Genomic DNA, 17677 nt, shown 5'->3' on the forward strand with positions numbered 1-17677 from the left:
AGTGCTACACCCTTGGAGATCATTAGCATAATGGTTGGTTCCAGAATGCAAGACCAAGCTGGAGGGAGAAGAACTGAATGGCATACAGTGCCCGGAAATGTTGTATTTCAAATTATGCCAAAAGAAAAAGCATCTGGAGTTCATTAGATGCTGTTAGCTTCTAACATTGCCTTAACTGTCCACTTTAGTCATTTGACTATTTCATTTTACTTGGCTGTAGCAGAGTGAGATATACTTGTCTGTGTGTGTTAAAACTCAGGATGTTTGTGGTACCATCCTTACCACATGCCAGATGGGGTAGATGTGGACACAGGAGGGAAGGCTCATTCAATGGTGCAGCAGAGAGTATATCACCTGCAATTTATCTGTTCATATGTATCTCTCTGTCACATCTATTTACAATATCTATCAGTGACTCTTCAAAAGTGCACTTGGTATAATGATTTCCATCTGAAGCATGTGAATTTATTGAAATTTGTCCCTATGACTGAGGTTACCAAGCTCAAGCTCTTAGTAACTGATCACAATTGTTTCAAAATAATATCTGAAAGAAATCCTACCATGGAAGAGAATAAGCTGAATGGTTTGTTTAGGTATTATTCACAGGAGCTGCAACATTAAGGCCTCTCTTGCTGATAATTCAACCAAGATATTATTGGCATAAAGAAAAGCTGGTTATGTTAGTGTACTTGTCTGACTCCAGGTTTGGAGATTGCATTCTGCTCACCTAAACAAATTAACTGAATTTACTTGATGTGTTTCTTCATGACCTGAAGTGTGCCTGAGTGCAGCATCTCCACAGTGGAAATGTTATCCCTTTGGTTGAAGCACTGTGAATGCATATGGTGCAACCAGAGTTACATAAATGAGGGAGATTCCTTTCTCCCCCTGCCCTACCCCTTTCAAGACACCCTGCTTCAAGGAACCCTACTTGAATATGGTGTTTATTTTTTATTTTGAATTACATCTTAATTCTTTAGCAAAGATTAAGCATAACTGGAAGGTAGAGTGGTACAGTCAAACAAGGAAGACGCTGTACCTTTAGAATAAAGTAATCTAACCTAGCACTCTTCTAAATTTGAGATATGTTATTTCACAAGGAAAAGTTGGTATTTCTTTGGTAATTGTAAAGCTTTTTAAAGAAAAGTTGTTTTATGAGAGCCTTGGCACAGATTTTTAGACTGTAATCAGGAGGATGGAAGGAAAATAAAAAGAAAGTTAAAGCAGAAATCTAGAAATTGATTAAATTTATTGGAATTTTCACGTTAATTTTAGTGAGGTCAAAATCTTATCCTTTGAGATTATCTCATCTACAATGAATCTCCAAATGGGTTGAGGTCCACCTATCTCTAGCAAATGGCACAGTAGCTATCACAAGGGTGAGATCATAGTCTGATGTTAATGGAAGAGGGATTAATAAATCACGTATAGAGTAGCCAAAGGTGGATCATCATTAGTACACATCATGTTTACATTCTGCCATGGCTGGTGTCCTACAAATACCTTATAAATTAAGATATAGATAGATCTGTAGGTACTTCTCTTGAGTTCATATAATTTCACTCCCTCTAGAGCTGTAGCTATTGATATTTACAAAGCACTTCAGTTTCTTTTAAATACCAGCCTTTGATTATTTATTTATTTTTATATTCATTTACTGCAGTTGGGTAGCTGACCTTCATCTACACTGAGCTTTTGCTGTGCTGTCTAGAGAGGTGTTGGCTGGGAAAATGCTAATTTATTATCAAGGAGAAGGTAGGAATAGGCTTTAGCTGCCTGTAATGCAATTCTTGTTTTGAGACTCTGAGTCAACAGAGGAGAATGGCGATTTCAGATCTCCAGGGAATTAGAGGAAGCATCCTCTGAGACCCAGAAGGATGGCTTTTACAGGGGAGAGACTATATTTAGCCTTGCTTATTTTCATGATATGGTGAACTTGTCAACCTCTTTTGAGTTATGTAGTGGCTCCTAAAGTCAGCAGAGAGAATTATTTTAACGCTTATATCATCTTATTAGCTGTTTAGAGCTTATGACAAATAGAGCAAGTGTTTCACTAGGAGGTCATGGCACCCACAAATCAACGTATGTATATTTACATAACATCCACACAAGCTTGGCCCAGTTTAGTCCCATGTTAAGCATTTTATAATGCTCTCCCCTGCTCTCTAACTCAACCAGAAATCCAAAATAGACCTGGATGGTTTTAGTGAGCAAATATGCCCCTGTGGAAAGGGAAGAGCCTAACTTGATCACTCTGTAACAAACAGCCTAATCCAACCACACTTCAAATAATGCCAGGAATCCTGATCCTGTTACATCCCTTTAAGATACCCTCTCTGAGTTCCAAATATGTCTTGGAGGCCTTACAAAGGCCACTGGGGCAGTGCTCTGTGAAATGTACATATAGAACGAGAGGACTTTATTTTAAAGGTAAGTGTTGACTTTTGTCCTTTGGAGTTCCCACACTGATTAGCCATGTGTTGTTCAAACTGAGGTGCAGCACAACTACTCTAGCCAATAGATTTTCTTCCAATTTACACTGTAAATTGTATACTCTATTCTTTTTTTGGACAAAGAGTGAAGATCATATTTTTCTGTACTGGACATGAACTCTACATCTTTGTGTGTACTGGTTTCCAGAAACATAGCCTATAATTATTAGGTTTCATATGCTTAGTAGGAGACCAAAGCAAAGCTTAGGAATTGTAGACCATGTGCTAAAATTCATCCTGGCTTTCATGTTTATGCATTCAAAACCCTTCTCTCAGACACAGTCTTTTCTCTAAGTAAAGAATAAAATAACATGTAAACCATAGTGTTTTTCCTTTATGTACACTATTAAATGGTCCAGGATTTAATAAGCAGTAAAATTATTCATAAGCATGAGAGGTGGTTGACAAGAAATTACTACTGCAAATTCAATTAAATGGTAATTATCACAGAACATTCTGGTGTTTTATTTAGATCTTTGAAGCTACTTTAAGCCTTGCTTTGTGGGTTTCTATTGTGATCCAATGCAGAGCACAGGAGTAAAAAATAGCAGCTAGTTATTCCTGCAGTAGTTTTATAATCTATGCTGAACTGATTTCCTTACTCTTCATGAAGTGAAATGTCCTGACTCTGAGCTGGTGCCTTAGGATTTGTTTTAAGGGGAAGAGCCTCTCTTACCCACCAGTATTGTATCACATCAGTAAGCCGATTTACTTTGGCAGATGAAAAGTTTCTTCAATCTGTACTGGTTTTGGCTGGTATAGAGTAAATTTTCCATGTTGTAGAAGAAAATTGCATTTGGATTTGTGCTGGAAGCAGTGTTGATAATTATTTATTGCTGAGCAGTGCATACACAGGGTCAAAGCCTTTTCTATGTCTCAAAACTGCACCATCAGGACCATGGGGAGATTGGGGTACACAAAACATTGGGAGGGAGCACAGCCAGGACAGCTGATCCCACTGGCCAAAGTCATGTTCCACAGCAAGCTGTGTCACACTCAGCATACCAACCTGGGGGAATAAGAGGCAGGGACATTCCCAGTGATGATGTTTGTTTTCATAAGTCATGGTTACATGTGATGGAGCCATGGAGATGGCTCGATACTGGCCTGCCAACGGGAAATAGTGAGTGAATTCCTTGTTTTGTTTTCCTTGTGTGCACATCCTACGCTTTCTGTTAAACTATCTTAACCCACACGTTTTCTCACTTTTCCTCCTGCAATTCCTTCATCCCTATGCAGGGGCAGTGTGTAATGGACTGTGTTGGGCTCATTTACTAGCTGGGGCTAAACCATGATAATCCAGTCGTCACTTGTCTCAGTTTTGTCTCTAGATGTTGACAAGAGCAAGTCCATGGTCTTCAGATACTTACATACATTCTGGTTCAGTGCAGTTGAAATGAAACTCTTGTTTCCTCAGAACCTTTGATTCTTTCTTATTTTCAAGTGAATTCCCCTGCTTTTAGTTGATCTGGGTTTTTTATTTAAAGTTTTAATATCAAGTTCCATTTTGAGAACCAAAAATGTGGAAAAGATATGTATATTACTTTAAAAAGTATTAAAATGACATTCTCCTCTTTAAGAGCTATGTTTGCTTTCATCAACAAAGGCCTTTGATATGGAGACTGAGAGAGTTTTGGTTTTAGGTCAGTGTTTTCTGAAGGCTTCAGAAAAGCATGAGCTTTTGAGAATAAGGCTTCAGATAGAAGCAGACAGGTTTAATGGTATCTGTCATTAGCACTCTGTAGCTGCACAATGGCATGAGACTGGGAGTACAGACTGAGCAGTGTGGCTTAGCTCAGAACCTAATCAACAACACTCTGATTTTGGAATTATTTGGTTAATGATGAAACTTCAGCCTTCTAGTGTTGGTGTTCTCTCATTTCTGGGAGCAGGGGGCACAGGGAGCACAGAGGTTAATTTTTGACTTTCTCTTATTTTTCTGAAGTAGGCTGTTTCAATCAAATGTTTGTTCCATACAGGAGGTACTCAGGAGGGGAAAAGACAATGCTCCAAAAGTGGCAGGTAAGCTAAATCTTGACTGCACATAATTAAGCAAAAAATTTCACCACACAGATATGTGTGTGTGTGTGTGTACACATACGTACCTCAAGGCCTAAGCTGTTCTCTCCCTGCTGGAGGTGAGGTTGTTGGCAAGAGGAGCACAGTATTTACATCTGGTTACTGCAGAGTTTTTGCTCCTCCTGCTATGAAACATATGGTGCTACTGTCTGGCAGACTGTGTGATTTTATGCACATTTTTAAATTGAGACCAAAGAGAGCCACCTAGTTGAATGCCTGTTCACAGATCATTTATACAGCTAAATCAATGCACAGATGTTTTGCTGAGCTGGAAGACGTGTTTACTTTTCTGTAGCTGTGATCTTGGTGACTCAAGACAAATGAAGAAATCCATACCTTCTTGCTTATATGTAGCACTTTGTGCAGCCTTTTCTGTATAGGCAGTTATCCAGGGTTTTCCAATACCCAGACTGCATGCATTTGGCTCATTTTTAAATCAAGAAAAAATGCTCCGTTATGCAAATACAGTATAAATGCACTGCATGATTATAGGTAAATGCAAATGGCCTGTCTGAAGAAGAGACAGAATGAAGACAAATTCTGTGGAATGGATTGTTATATAAGAAGTATTGTGTTGATCTGAATGACAAAGGATGATTGATTTCACTATTTATATAATTCTTGTCCTGGTGGACCTGCGAACCACAGGCTGGTGAGAGTGCCTTAGCATGGTTTTTTAGGGGCAGAGTCTGGATGTTTTAATGCTTGTTTCCTTTCCCTGCAGAAGAGGGAGATCAGCAACTTTGATTACCTCATGTACCTGAACACTCTGGCTGGCCGCAGCTACAATGACTACATGCAGTATCCTGTGTTTCCATGGGTCCTTGCTGACTACCACTCTGAGGTCAGTGCTGGCTGCAGAATTCCATGCTTTCTATGGTAGCAACTGCACAAGGATTGGTGAATGATGCCATTGAAGCAGAGTGCTCTAGACCAAGGGTTTAAGATTTGAAGTAGTTGATTTGAACTGTACTGATTGCATAAGATTAATTTTATCTTCAAGTCAGTATACTGAGGATCATGTTCTGTGGATGAACATCTGTTTAATACAGACCTACTTAAGGACATGCTGCATCAGCTTAGCATGTAGGCATGGACAGGTTTCTGTGAACACAGAGGAGTTTTGGACAGAAAAGCCTTCAGAGCAACCTGCCAGGTCCTTTATTTGTGAAGTTCCAGAGGAGGGTAAACCTGTGACCTTCTTGTATGAGTGAAACTTCCAGCACAGCCTTGCCACCTCCCGGCATCACTGAGATAGTTATGTCTAAGATCTTAAAATCTGCATCTGTGCTGGGTTTCTTTTCAGACTCTAAACCTCACTGATCCTCATACATTTCGAGACTTGTCAAAGCCCATGGGAGCACAGACTGTGGAGAGGAAACACAAGTTCATCCAGCGCTTCAATGAAGTGGAAAAAAGTGAGGGTGAGTGTTTTAGGAGACTAATAGACAACAGAGGCTTGAGTCCCCTCAGAACACCCAAAAACTTTGCAGAGCTGTGGATAAGGGAAACACCATGCCAGGGAGAACCTCTCTCACTGCTGTATACAAACTGACTGACAATTCAAAGAGAAACGTCTCTGAAAGAAATGCAAGTACTCCCTTATGTGCCTTGTACTGCTGCATTGTTCTCTTCCCTTGGAGAGGACAAAAAGCTGCAGCAAAAAGCAATGTTCCCTGGAAAAACTCTGCTGTTAGCAAAACTGCACACATTGGTCTCATTTGTTAGCTAAGCTACATGTAGAAGACTGCTGCATGCAGGTTAACTAACAGCTACCTTAAGAAAAGAAAACAGAATGTTGAGGCTGTTGACCTCTAGAGATCAAGACCTTTTTTGGCACTACTGGAGAAGGGGATAGTCTGGAAAGTTAAAGGCCTTATTCTTCAGAAAATGAAATATGGAAGGCAAAAAATGAACACAGTTCAGTAGTAACTGTGCACATTCAATGTACATAGTCAGTGCAAGGTGTACTGTAGTTCACAGGTCTTTGAACACATCTGCTTAAAATACCTGTTCCCTGTTTAGTTGTATTGTGGTAACTGGGTGCTGTGGGCTTGAAATGGTGGATTTTTTTTTACTGGAATCTGATTTATGTGCAATTTCCAGGAGATCTGTCAGCCCAGTGCCATTACTGTACTCATTACTCATCAGCAATTATAGTGGCATCTTACCTGGTCCGAATGGAGCCATTTACCCAGACCTTCTGTTCTCTGCAGGTAAGGGGGCAAGATAACTTCCTGCCTACTCCTTGTTATGAACCATGTAGTGCATTACTGTGGCTATGTAATGAAGGGGAATTAATTATTCTGTCATTTGATATACTCTCTGTGTGGACTTGGGGCGTACTTGGGACAACAGTCATGCCATGAATGTTGAATTCAGTGAAGGCAGCTTAAGGGGAACCATGGTTGATGCAAGGGAGAAGGATTATTTAGCTTTGTGAGAGCTGAGGCATGTAAACAAATAGATAATGTTTTATTGCCTGTCTGACCATAAGCTTCTGGCTTTGGGGCAGATGAGACTTGGTATGATATTCTAGAAGATGGCAGGCCTTCTAAGCCCAAGTACAGCCATGTGGCTATTGGCAAGTACCAGGAGCTTGCTGTGGTGGCATAAAGAGCATCCCTGGGCCAGGCGAGGACATATAGGTTCTAGCAGATATGAAATTATAGGGATTGTAGGATCAACTTCCTGAAGAAGTGGGATGGAATTTCATCCAATGCTCCAGAAGGAATATTTTGTGTAATCTTGTTCTGAACTTATTACTGTTTATACAGTACCAAGCTGGCTTTCACCATAGAATTGAATTTATGGAAATTGAATGTTGTGTGTACCTTTCCTATCTGCCCAGCATATACAGGCACCAAATTTCCTGATTGCCCTTTTCAGCAGGCAGTTGGTAATGCTCAAACAAATACACTTGGGCTGTAGCAGAGAGCTGTTATCCTCTTTTCTGTAATGTGTTGTGTTATAATGGGGTCTACCAGGAGGACCAATCCTCCAAGGTATTTTTTAAATCCTTCTGTATTTCTTCAACAGTATCTTGCTGAAATGTACCTATCCTTGTGGAGAAATACAGGAAGATAGCTTGGCCAGAATATTCCACACTTGGAGACTGCTGTATGCATACTTTGGGATAGCCATGTCTCCTGCAGCTTTCCAAGTGCTTTGCTGTTGCAGTTTGGGTCTTTTTTCAGTGAAGTAATACAAATAAATGCTGTGTTAATTAAGTAATAAGCCGTATGATATTGGCTGTTACCAGCAGTAGCTGATGGGTTAGTGAACCACCTGAGGCAATGGTTGCCATCACACTCTGTGAGCCATATGTTAGCTGCAGTCATGAATGACAGTGGAGCAGTTATTTCTCGTTGTAAACAACAAAGGCTGTTGGATCTCCCTGGCACACTTTTCATGCATAATGAGTTTGCAGTCTGAGTGGATGCTTTGTGGCTGTTTGTGCGAGCAGCAGGTAACCAGCAGTTTTGTGAGCATAATTATCTTCAAAGGCTACTGAGATCTGGAACACGCAAAAATTTTTCTGGGTGTGGACCCACTAAAAGAAACTGTTGAACTCCTTCTGTTCTTATTCTTTTGTTTTTATGTTGGTGCATGTTCAGCTGAGCTCAATGTAATTTCCCCCAGGTGCCTGGTCCTGGTAGCTTAGGAATTGCTAACTGCGAGATGCTTTCAGGCAAATGGCAGATCTGAGAACTTTGTGATCAAATCAATGTCAGGTTGCAAAAAGAGAACTCCCACACTTAAGCTTTGGAAGGGTGCTGCTGCCTTTGGAAGCTGTGAAAGCTTCTCAGCATCTTAAAAAGTGAAAAAGCTACATTTATATCTGCAAATAGACAGTCTGAATACATGACAAGGACATGCAACAACTTGGGTGCACTCTCTGTGAATTGATGTTGGTATAACATTTTGTCTCTCAAGTCAAACAGTTGATTTGCACCTGACCACAGAAGCATTGAAGTGAGGAAGCATTGCCTTCAGTAATGGGACTGTATTGGAGAAACCTTATTTCACTTTTTTTTAAGTGTATTGAAATCTTACTCTAGATAAAAGTTTTTATGTGCTGTGCATATTTTACTGGAATGAAGGAAAACCTGGCTTATCAAACAGGTATTGGTTGGTACCTCCTGGGATTCTTTTCAAGAATTGGTCTCAGCACCACAAAAGAGCAGTAAAGTTTCCATGGTTTTGTGTCTTTACTGGAAAGGCACTGCCCTCAATATTGGGATTTGCTTTTGATCAACTCAGCTCTTTTATCCTCTTTTAGTCTTATCCCACTCTTGGATTTCAGCTATCAAGTTGACTTTTCCTGACATTTCCATCTCAAAACTACCTATAGAGAGCAGGGTCTTTACTTTTCATGGTGTTACTGACTCTGAGCAGTCCCTGCCAGCAGGGAACAACTTCTTAGCATCTCTGGGCATGTTGTAAGTCTTTGCACCTTCATAAGCAACTCTTAGAAACACTGAGGTCTTTGGGTCTTGAGCACTACCAAGGTGATGGATGCTTAGTGTTACTAATTTGTGAAGTTTGACTTCTCTCTAGAGACCATTTTGCTTACTTGCTTTGTATATACCCTGCTGGACTGTAGTTTTAAAAATCATATTTTTCCAGTATTTTTGATGACAATAAGGCCTTTACTGAAAGGAAAGAAAACAGACTTGCTATGTCTAGCTGTAGAAAAGTCATAAGAGTTTGTTGTCTTGCAATCTAAGAGCGTAAAGCAATTCTTGATTCTCTTTTTCCCTTTCAGTGCAGTTTTTGCATTCATAGAGAGAGAAAACTCATTAATTCTGATATAAATATATGCAAATAAATTTATTAATATAGGAAATGGGAAAATCAGTTATTGCTTCCTTTATAAATAATACAGGCTTAAGTTTTAAAGATATTACTTTTCCCTAAAATGAATTAGACAGCCAGGGAAAAAATCACATTTTTTCGTGGTGGTAATATCTTTAACCAGATTTGTCGCGCTAACAGCATTTCCTATGTATATATTATTTTTATTTAATACAGGTAATCTTTTTATTACAAATCATATTGTTTCTCAGGAGATTACCACCAGCTCTCATAAAAGCTGCAAAAAAAGATGAAAAAGCATCAATCACCACCAGACACAGCACACTGTGTGCAGATTAAATATACAAAGCCCTTTAATATGCTTCAATGAGATACTTGTTAGCTGTTGATTTATTTATAGTCCTCCTTCTACTCTGTTTTAATTTCAATTTGAATTTGACTCCAAGGGTCCCTGCCTAATAATGATCAAGAGCAAGATGACCTTGTGCATCAGATTAACTCCAGATAGGCTTGCTCATGTGATTAGCCACTTTTTCACTCTGTCCCTTGAATGGGTGTGGGAAGGCTTCACAATTGTCACTGGTGCAAGGAAGAAGGACTAGGAGCTAAAGCAGAACTATGCTGTCATTTAGAGATGAGGCTGGACCAGAAGCCCGACCAGAATTCACCTTAGGGGAAAGAGGGGATGTTAAGTTTTGGTGTGAGTCTATGTCAAAAGACAAGCAAGGAATTGGACTTCAGCACTTGGGATTTATTGACTACTGTCTTCTGATAACTTACCCATGAAGGTATTCTCTCCCTAAAAAAAGATATGGCAAAAATTACTTCTTGACTTGCATTTGCCAGCCTGAGCAGAGCAGATTTAAAGGAGTTGCAATCGAAGTGTGTAAGAACTCAGGGGGAGCCAAAAGGGCAGTTGTTCTTAGCATCAGAAACCCATGTGGGAACTGCTGCTGGGGTTCATCTGATCTGTGGCAGTGAGATCCCATCCTCACAGCATGAGTGCTTAAATGTTGTTTGCCTGTATAAGAGATTGCAAGTCAAAACTTCAGCTGATTGTTACTGTGCAGAAGTACAACATCCTCCTCATCTGGCATAAGCAGCAGTCTACAGGCAGAGAATAAACTAACTGAAGGTTTTGTTTTCCCAAGAGGTCAGCCACAGACAGAATCTGACTGCATCTCATATCTTAAACAGATTGACTCTTGCACCTCGTCTGTGTTTTAGTGTCTTCACTGTACAATCCCACTGGTTTATTCTTTTTGCCTAGGGAAGCAGCTTTGAGGATTGAATGGTTGAGGGTGAGCAAAATATTAGCCTGGGAGCACTGCTGCCAGCACCTGAATTAGGTATTGAGAAACAATTCAGTTCTGTCACTTTAATACTGTTAAAAAGTCAGCTTTCCTCTAAAATAGTGTGGTATTTCTGACAAACTTATTCAGGTGAGCTCTAAAAACTGATTTTTATTTGGTTATTTCCATTATTATAGAAATTTTATGTTATTAAATTCTTCCATACTCCATGTAGGGTTCCATATATAAAAGTAAACCTGGATTTTCACAAATGCATACAGTATCTGAAATCCTATTAGGAAATTCTGTAGGAAAATGGCTTCATTAGAAGGCATATATCCTTCATGCAGTAAGTGATTTTATTTTAGTTTCCCCTTGAGACCTTAGTTTAGAATGATGTCCTGGGATACTAAGGCCACTTTTGTCTAGTGTTTGACTCTCATTAATCTAAACTTATTCAAATATTCTCAAGATGTGAGGTAATTTTTCTCCTCATTGCTTCATTACTTACAGCTCAGGCCCCAGAAATTATTTTTTTCTCTCCTCTTTATACTATCTTCCTTCCCATACAGAATGACCAATCTCTGCACACTCCTGCACACTAGGCTTTTCTTTTTTTCCTGGATCTAATTAATGTTACTTCAGTGGTAACCTCCCCTTCTCCAAGGATTTTTTTTCACAGAATTGCACATGAGATTGTTCACAACTATTTGGGTCACAACTGAAGTAGTCCATTGCTTGCAAATCACTCTGGGACAAAAGAAATTAATTGCTTTCAGAAGCATTAAAATGGGTATGGGGATATTTTCCAGCTGCCCATGATGGCTCCTGCTTGCCTCTGTGCCAACACTCGAGCTTTATTTCCTCTCACCATACATATCTACAAATCAGGACTAAGAGAGCTCCTAGCAAGATGACAGTGTATGGAGCTGGGACAGATTTTGAGACATCCCCTTATCAATCATGATAAGGGGCATTGCAAAATTGGCTAAGATGCTTTTAATGCAACAGAAAACTCACACTGAAGTCTTTTTGTCTGCCTCCATTTCACAGGGTGGGAGTTTTGATGTTGCAGACCGGATGTTTCACAGTGTCAAGAGCACATGGGAATCAGCATCAAGGGACAACATGAGTGACGTCAGGGAGCTCACCCCTGAGTTCTTTTACTTGCCAGAGTTCCTAACTAATGCAAATCACTTTGAACTTGGTAAGTTCTATAAGTGTTCCTCCCAGCATCCTACCAAAAGGAAAGATCCAGATCACATGCTGAGAGCTGGTCTCTGGACTATGTGGATGAGCTTTTCTAAGCATGAGATCAATTTTTATTCAAATAACACTACAAGAATACAAGCTTCTGAAACTGAATTATGCCAAAAGAACCAAGTTTCTAGCCCACGAAAAGAAGCAAGTAGTTCTTAATTAATTTCTGGACAAAAGAATTACATGTTTTGTCACACAAAAGTGGACTTTTATATAACCAATCTAGTTGACTACTTTTGAAAGTTTGGCCTGTATCATCATATTTGTGTAACTATTGAAAATGTATCATTCTTTCAGAGATGTGTCAATTGTTAAATAGTGTTGGTGAAAGGTGGTTTTGGTTTTGTTTACTTTACTCTGCACGAGATCACAAGGTGATTATTTTCCAAATCTCCTCACTCTCATCTTCAAAGGTTCTGCACAACTCACATGAACTTCATATATTTTCCCTGTCCTCAAGAGCATCACAATCCCCTCTGAAAGTACTGTCTCTAGACCTTTCTGCATCCATGATGAAGGCTCAGAGAGAATACAAAAAAAACCACTATTCAGAAATAGGCATGGCAGTTCTGACTCACTTCACTTTACAGGACTTTCACACCATTTGCATTGCGAAGCTGCTTTCTTTAATAGACAGTGGTTAAAAATTAAGGCAGAGGAAAAATACCTGAAGAATCATCCTGAATTTGTGACAGCAAAGGCAACTTAGCACTTTGAAGTCTAGCTATAGTTGTATTTAAGGTATCAGTGAAATGAGGCATGCTAAAAGATAATAATGTTTATAGTTCTATATTTATATTTAAGAATAAGAAAAAAAATCTCTTAGAAGTTTGTTGAAAGATAAAAAAGAATTAGGGTAGTTTCCTCCTTAGAGGAGGCCAAGAAACAACGCCTGGTTGAAATCAAGCTACAGAGACTGAATTGAGTGCAGGGACACAAAGGGTGCCAGAATCTTCCCAGCAGAGAGCAAATATACAGGAAGAATTTAAAATAGGCAAAGCCAAGGGCCCGAATCTGTTAGCTGCTAAATTGTATGGAAAACTTGTGGTCCCAGAGCTGAACCTCAATTTAGATTTAAATTCATCCAGTTGCACAACACTGTGCTCTGAATTAAGAACATATGCTCACCTTCTGAAAGGGATCAAGTTGCACAGGACTTGAGAACAAAATCCCTCTCAGTGGCTGCTTTGGAAGGAATATTTGGCAGTAAGGCCTGCAGGATTATGTATAAAAAGAAAGTTGTGCAAACACATTTGTCTTCTCTGCGTTTGCATTCTGTACTAAAATGGTTTGTGCTGAGGACATGCATGTTTTTACTGTGTTAGAACATCTTCTCACTTTCTCACTGGTTTATCACTGGATCAGAAATCCCAGAACACTGCTGCTTCAGTCTTCTGTGGCACTAATTTGATGAACCTGAAACTGCATGTGGAAAAATCACCTAAATTTCCTTTGTCTTCAGTGTTTTAGTGAAGTTGTTCCTATTTTCAGTGTGTCTGATTCTTGTTTTGGATTCTCCCTTTGTAATTCCTTCAGGCTGCATGCAGGATGGAACAGTGCTGGGAGATGTGCAGCTTCCTCCTTGGGCAGATGGGGACCCCCATAAATTCATTTTTCTACACAGACAGGTCAGTGAATATAAAGATTGGTGACAAAATGCTGTCTTGGTCTTACTGAAAATGAAGCTCTGGAGGCCAGGGTCACAAATGAAAATGTTGGATCTGAATGCATCCTGCCTTTGTGAAGTTTGTGTTGGCTCTGAACTTTGCATGTCTGTTTCTCTGCCTAACAATTCACCTTCAATCGAGGAAAACTTTCCAGACCAGATGTGGATTGCATGTAGGTTTGTGGCATTAACATATCTCAGCCCACAAGTGTAAGAGAACATAATATAATGCACAGGAATTTATATGCATACAGTTCTGTGTTGTTGCTAACAATCTGTTTGTTTAAATTATTTATTTCCATCTCTAAGTCATGCCAGAATTAAAGGTTCCTTTTTATTTCTGGGGGTTGGGATGGGTTAAACCTAATGTAATTCTCTGCCCTTAATGGAGTCAGCCTTGGCAATTTGAAAGCAAATAGCTCTAAGGTCCTGAGACTTACTGCAATTAGTGCTATCTATTAATAGTTAGAAAGTCTTCCATGTGATGTCATCCGCTACATAAAAGTGAATGCAATTGCAATTCTGTATGAAGATTGTTGAATTGAACTCAGACTTTGCAGCATAATATCTTAGTGTGAGTCTCTCTGGTGCTCTTGCATTACCCCATCAGATTTCTTAGGGTGAGCTGCATGTGTGAGTGCACACAGACTGTTGCTGTGTACAGCTGTGAGGAATTTATGTTACCATTGGTGGGGCTAAACAAACAGCCCATGACTTTCAAGGCATCCTGGTTTATCATGTTGCTTCAGTTTTTGCCTCGTGAGTTTTTCTTACCTGTGCTCTGCATGTTCTGCCCTTGGGATTTCAACTTTCTCTCTCAATAATCACTTTGTGGGTTATAATATCCAAACCTGTGGATACAACCATCTTTTCTATTTTGCTGTCTCCAAATAAGCCTCTCCTCTGTTGACTTCTCCAAATGCTGGCTTAAATTCTCTGACCCCCTTACTACCCTAACTACTTTTTTCCAACAAAACCAGTCATACTCTTATTTTGTAAATACTTTTCTTCACTGTTCTCTAAACCATTAACAGCAACCATAATGCTCCCACTAAGTTCCCATTACTTTCATAGAATCATAAAATGGTTTGGGTTGGAAGGGACCTTAAAGATCTCTTAGCTCCAACCCTTCTGCTATGGGCAAAGACACTTTTCACTGGACGAGGTTGCTCAAAGCCCCATCCAACTTGACCTTGAATATTTTTCAGAAATTGGGCATCCAAAATTTTCTCTGGGCAACCTATTCTAAATTCTAAGCACCCTCACAGTGGGCAATCTCTTCCTAATCTACCCTCTCTGTTTAAAGCCATTCCCCTTTTTCCTGTCACTACATTCCCTTGTGAAAAGTTCCTCTCTGGCTTTCTTGTAGGCCTCGCCTTAGGTACTGTGTGAGTTTGCAGACCCCAAGTTGGGCAGCTTCCTGGGGGCTCCCCTGGCAGGGGAGACCCTCCTGGAGCAATTCTGTGTCGGGAACAAGAGACACATTGGACTTCGGTCTTCAGCTTCTGTTTATTGTTATCATCAAAACTTCAGTACACTGCACCAGATTCTTTGTGCAGGAAAAACAGCACAAAAATGGCTAACAATCTCTTGTTACAAGGCCTTTTAAGTCTAATCAAAAACTAAGCTACCCAATTAAGAAGTGGCACCTAAATTATTTTCCTTTCTAACCCAATAACTGACTCCTAAAGACTCACAAAGAAGATTTTTTTGCCCAATTACAAGATACCACCTAAACCCAAGAAGAAGGACAAAGAAGAAAGGAACTCCAGACAACACCCTGTACCCTCCATCTTGTATCCATCTATAACATACTAAAAATCTTAAAACCTGAATTTCTCACCCATGGGACATATTACACTACTCTACAATCTCTACAATCTATTTCACACTTTTGTGGTTTCTAATTTACCTTGAGGATTTGGAAGTTTTCTCCATGAATGAGGGTCAAAGTCAATGCTCCCCTGGGGGTCAGGACACCCCAGCGCAGACAGAGAAATATTCCCAGTGCCCTGGGTTTCCACAGTACTGGAAGGTTCCTGGTGCCACAAAGTCTTTGGTTGTGAATGACTGAGTATGAGAGCGAGCTAGTTCAACTCTGATTTAATTTACAAATGCTCAGGTTACTCCCGTGAGTGAACATGGATATGATCTGAGCCTGTGCTTGCCTACTTTTTTTTTTTTTTTTTTTTTTTTTTTTTTTTTTTTTTTTTTGTGCAGTAATTCTGCCTTGGTTTTTTGGGGGGGTTTTGTTTGGTTGTTTGGTTTTTGGTTTTATTATGACTGTTGCTTATATAGTGTGCCTGTTGATTATACATTGAGATTTCATCTTTTATTTAAGAGATTAAGAGGCTCTCTTTTGTTTCTATTTTGAATTTATGACCTGAACACTTTAAATCTGTGTCAGAAAAATAATGCTAAAATATATTTAAAGGAAGTTAAATTTCTGTCTTGCTGCTTTACCTATTTTGAAATTAATAACTCTTGTTATGGGTAACCTACTAAAAACTTTGTCTTCAATCATTTTGAAAATGCAGTTATCTGCCAGAGGTTTTATTCCAAACAACTGCAATAGAGATTAAAAACCATGTCCAAAATGCCTAATTTCCTGTACACACATCTCTGAAGCTGTGCAGAGAGTGACTTGGAGGCTCAGAGCTCTGTTCACACTGAAAGGTGATGGAAGGGAAGAGAGATCTGAGCTTTTGTCAGTGCCCATAACCACAGTTACTAGGAGGAAGAAGATCCTTATCTAAGTTTTATGTGCACTGTAGATGTGCTGCTGGAAGTACAGTGCTTGCTAAAATGAAGAATTGAGTCCCTGTCTCCTAACTACTGCAAATTGGTTTTGGTCAGTGAGGTCAAATATGCAACAGTTCCCTCATATTCCTCAGTGGCTCCATGGAAGGAATGGAGGTTTGGGGGCCGTCTGGTTACTTTTGCTGCTCTGTCTTGTGATCTTTCCAAGGTACTCAGTCTCTGTTTTCCAGTTCCCCAAATATGGGAAAGGCAGCACTGTCCTTCCCTGCCAGCTATGCTGCAGAAAAAAAAGCCATGTATGACTTAAAGATGCTGCAATTTTACACTGATGCTCTTTAAAGAAAAACACAGGGAGACATCCTGTCTATTCTATTGTGGTTGTTTGGAGTGTAAACTACTGAACTCCTTACTGCTTGTATAATGGTGAGCACTCCAAAGACACCTGGATACAGTGGAGAAATCTGCCTTTGCCTTGTGCTTTAGAGTAATGGTTCAATTTGGAAATCAAACTACAGTCATCACTGCATGGCATGGTTTTAGTGTCACTGTAGAATGATCTCAGATTGTGTGAACTAGATTTGTTTTGGATGAAATGAAAGAAAGGCTGCACTCCAGTTGTGTGCTGCAGACGCTGGTAGCATTCAGCCTGCAGGAGCAATCTGGATTTAGTTGGAAGTAAAAACCCCAGAGTGCATTTAATGTGGATACTGGGTGCTCTCTAGCATTGGTTTACAGAACTGCTTCCACTGGGTTGTACTATTTAATAACATTGGCACAGCTGATAAATTAATTTAAATCTCAAATAGGAACAGCTTAGCAAATGAAAGATCATGTTTATAGACTTGTGTTCTTAATAATTTGCCAGACCTGATCAGATTTCCTGTACAGTCAGTGCAATATTCTCTTCAACCATAGCTGATACTAGGTACTACATAGGGGAAGGAAATCTTAATTAACCTGCCTGAAAGACTTTGTCTAACCCTGAAGTGAAGAGTCAGAGATCTTGAATTCTGAAACATGAGGATTTCTGTCTCCTCTGATGATATCCACAAGGCTGGATGTACTAATTACTGCTATTGTGGCAATTTTTAGAAGGCTTCACAATGAGTTTGGTGCAGAAAACAGATTGAGGTTGACACTGTTCAGAGGTCTGACTATTGCTTTCAACAATATGAGAGCAAATAATTGTTCTTGACATAAAACTCTGAACAGCTTCCTGTTTGGTGCTTAATAAGTTAGGAATCTAGTCCACTAAATAAATGTATTTACTTCCTCCCTAAACCACAAGTTCTCCCTCCCTGGCTGGGCTT

At 39.6% G+C, this 17677-nt stretch overlaps 1 protein-coding gene across 1 annotated transcript in view; it reads left to right on the forward strand.

The window, feature by feature from the left end:
- WDFY4 (WDFY family member 4) overlaps positions 1–17677 on the forward strand; it is a 118266-nt gene that overhangs the window by 84814 nt on the left and 15775 nt on the right. Inside the window, exons 48-53 of the mRNA XM_031505246.1 lie at positions 4472–4514; positions 5296–5415; positions 5878–5995; positions 6678–6787; positions 11735–11888; positions 13478–13569. Coding sequence (XP_031361106.1) covers positions 4472–4514; positions 5296–5415; positions 5878–5995; positions 6678–6787; positions 11735–11888; positions 13478–13569 — 637 coding nt within the window. The remainder of the gene's footprint in view (positions 1–4471; positions 4515–5295; positions 5416–5877; positions 5996–6677; positions 6788–11734; positions 11889–13477; positions 13570–17677) is intronic.

The sequence above is a fragment of the Lonchura striata genome, chromosome 7 (assembly GCF_046129695.1).
Source record: "Lonchura striata isolate bLonStr1 chromosome 7, bLonStr1.mat, whole genome shotgun sequence".
Classification (NCBI taxonomy): Eukaryota; Metazoa; Chordata; class Aves; order Passeriformes; family Estrildidae; genus Lonchura; species Lonchura striata.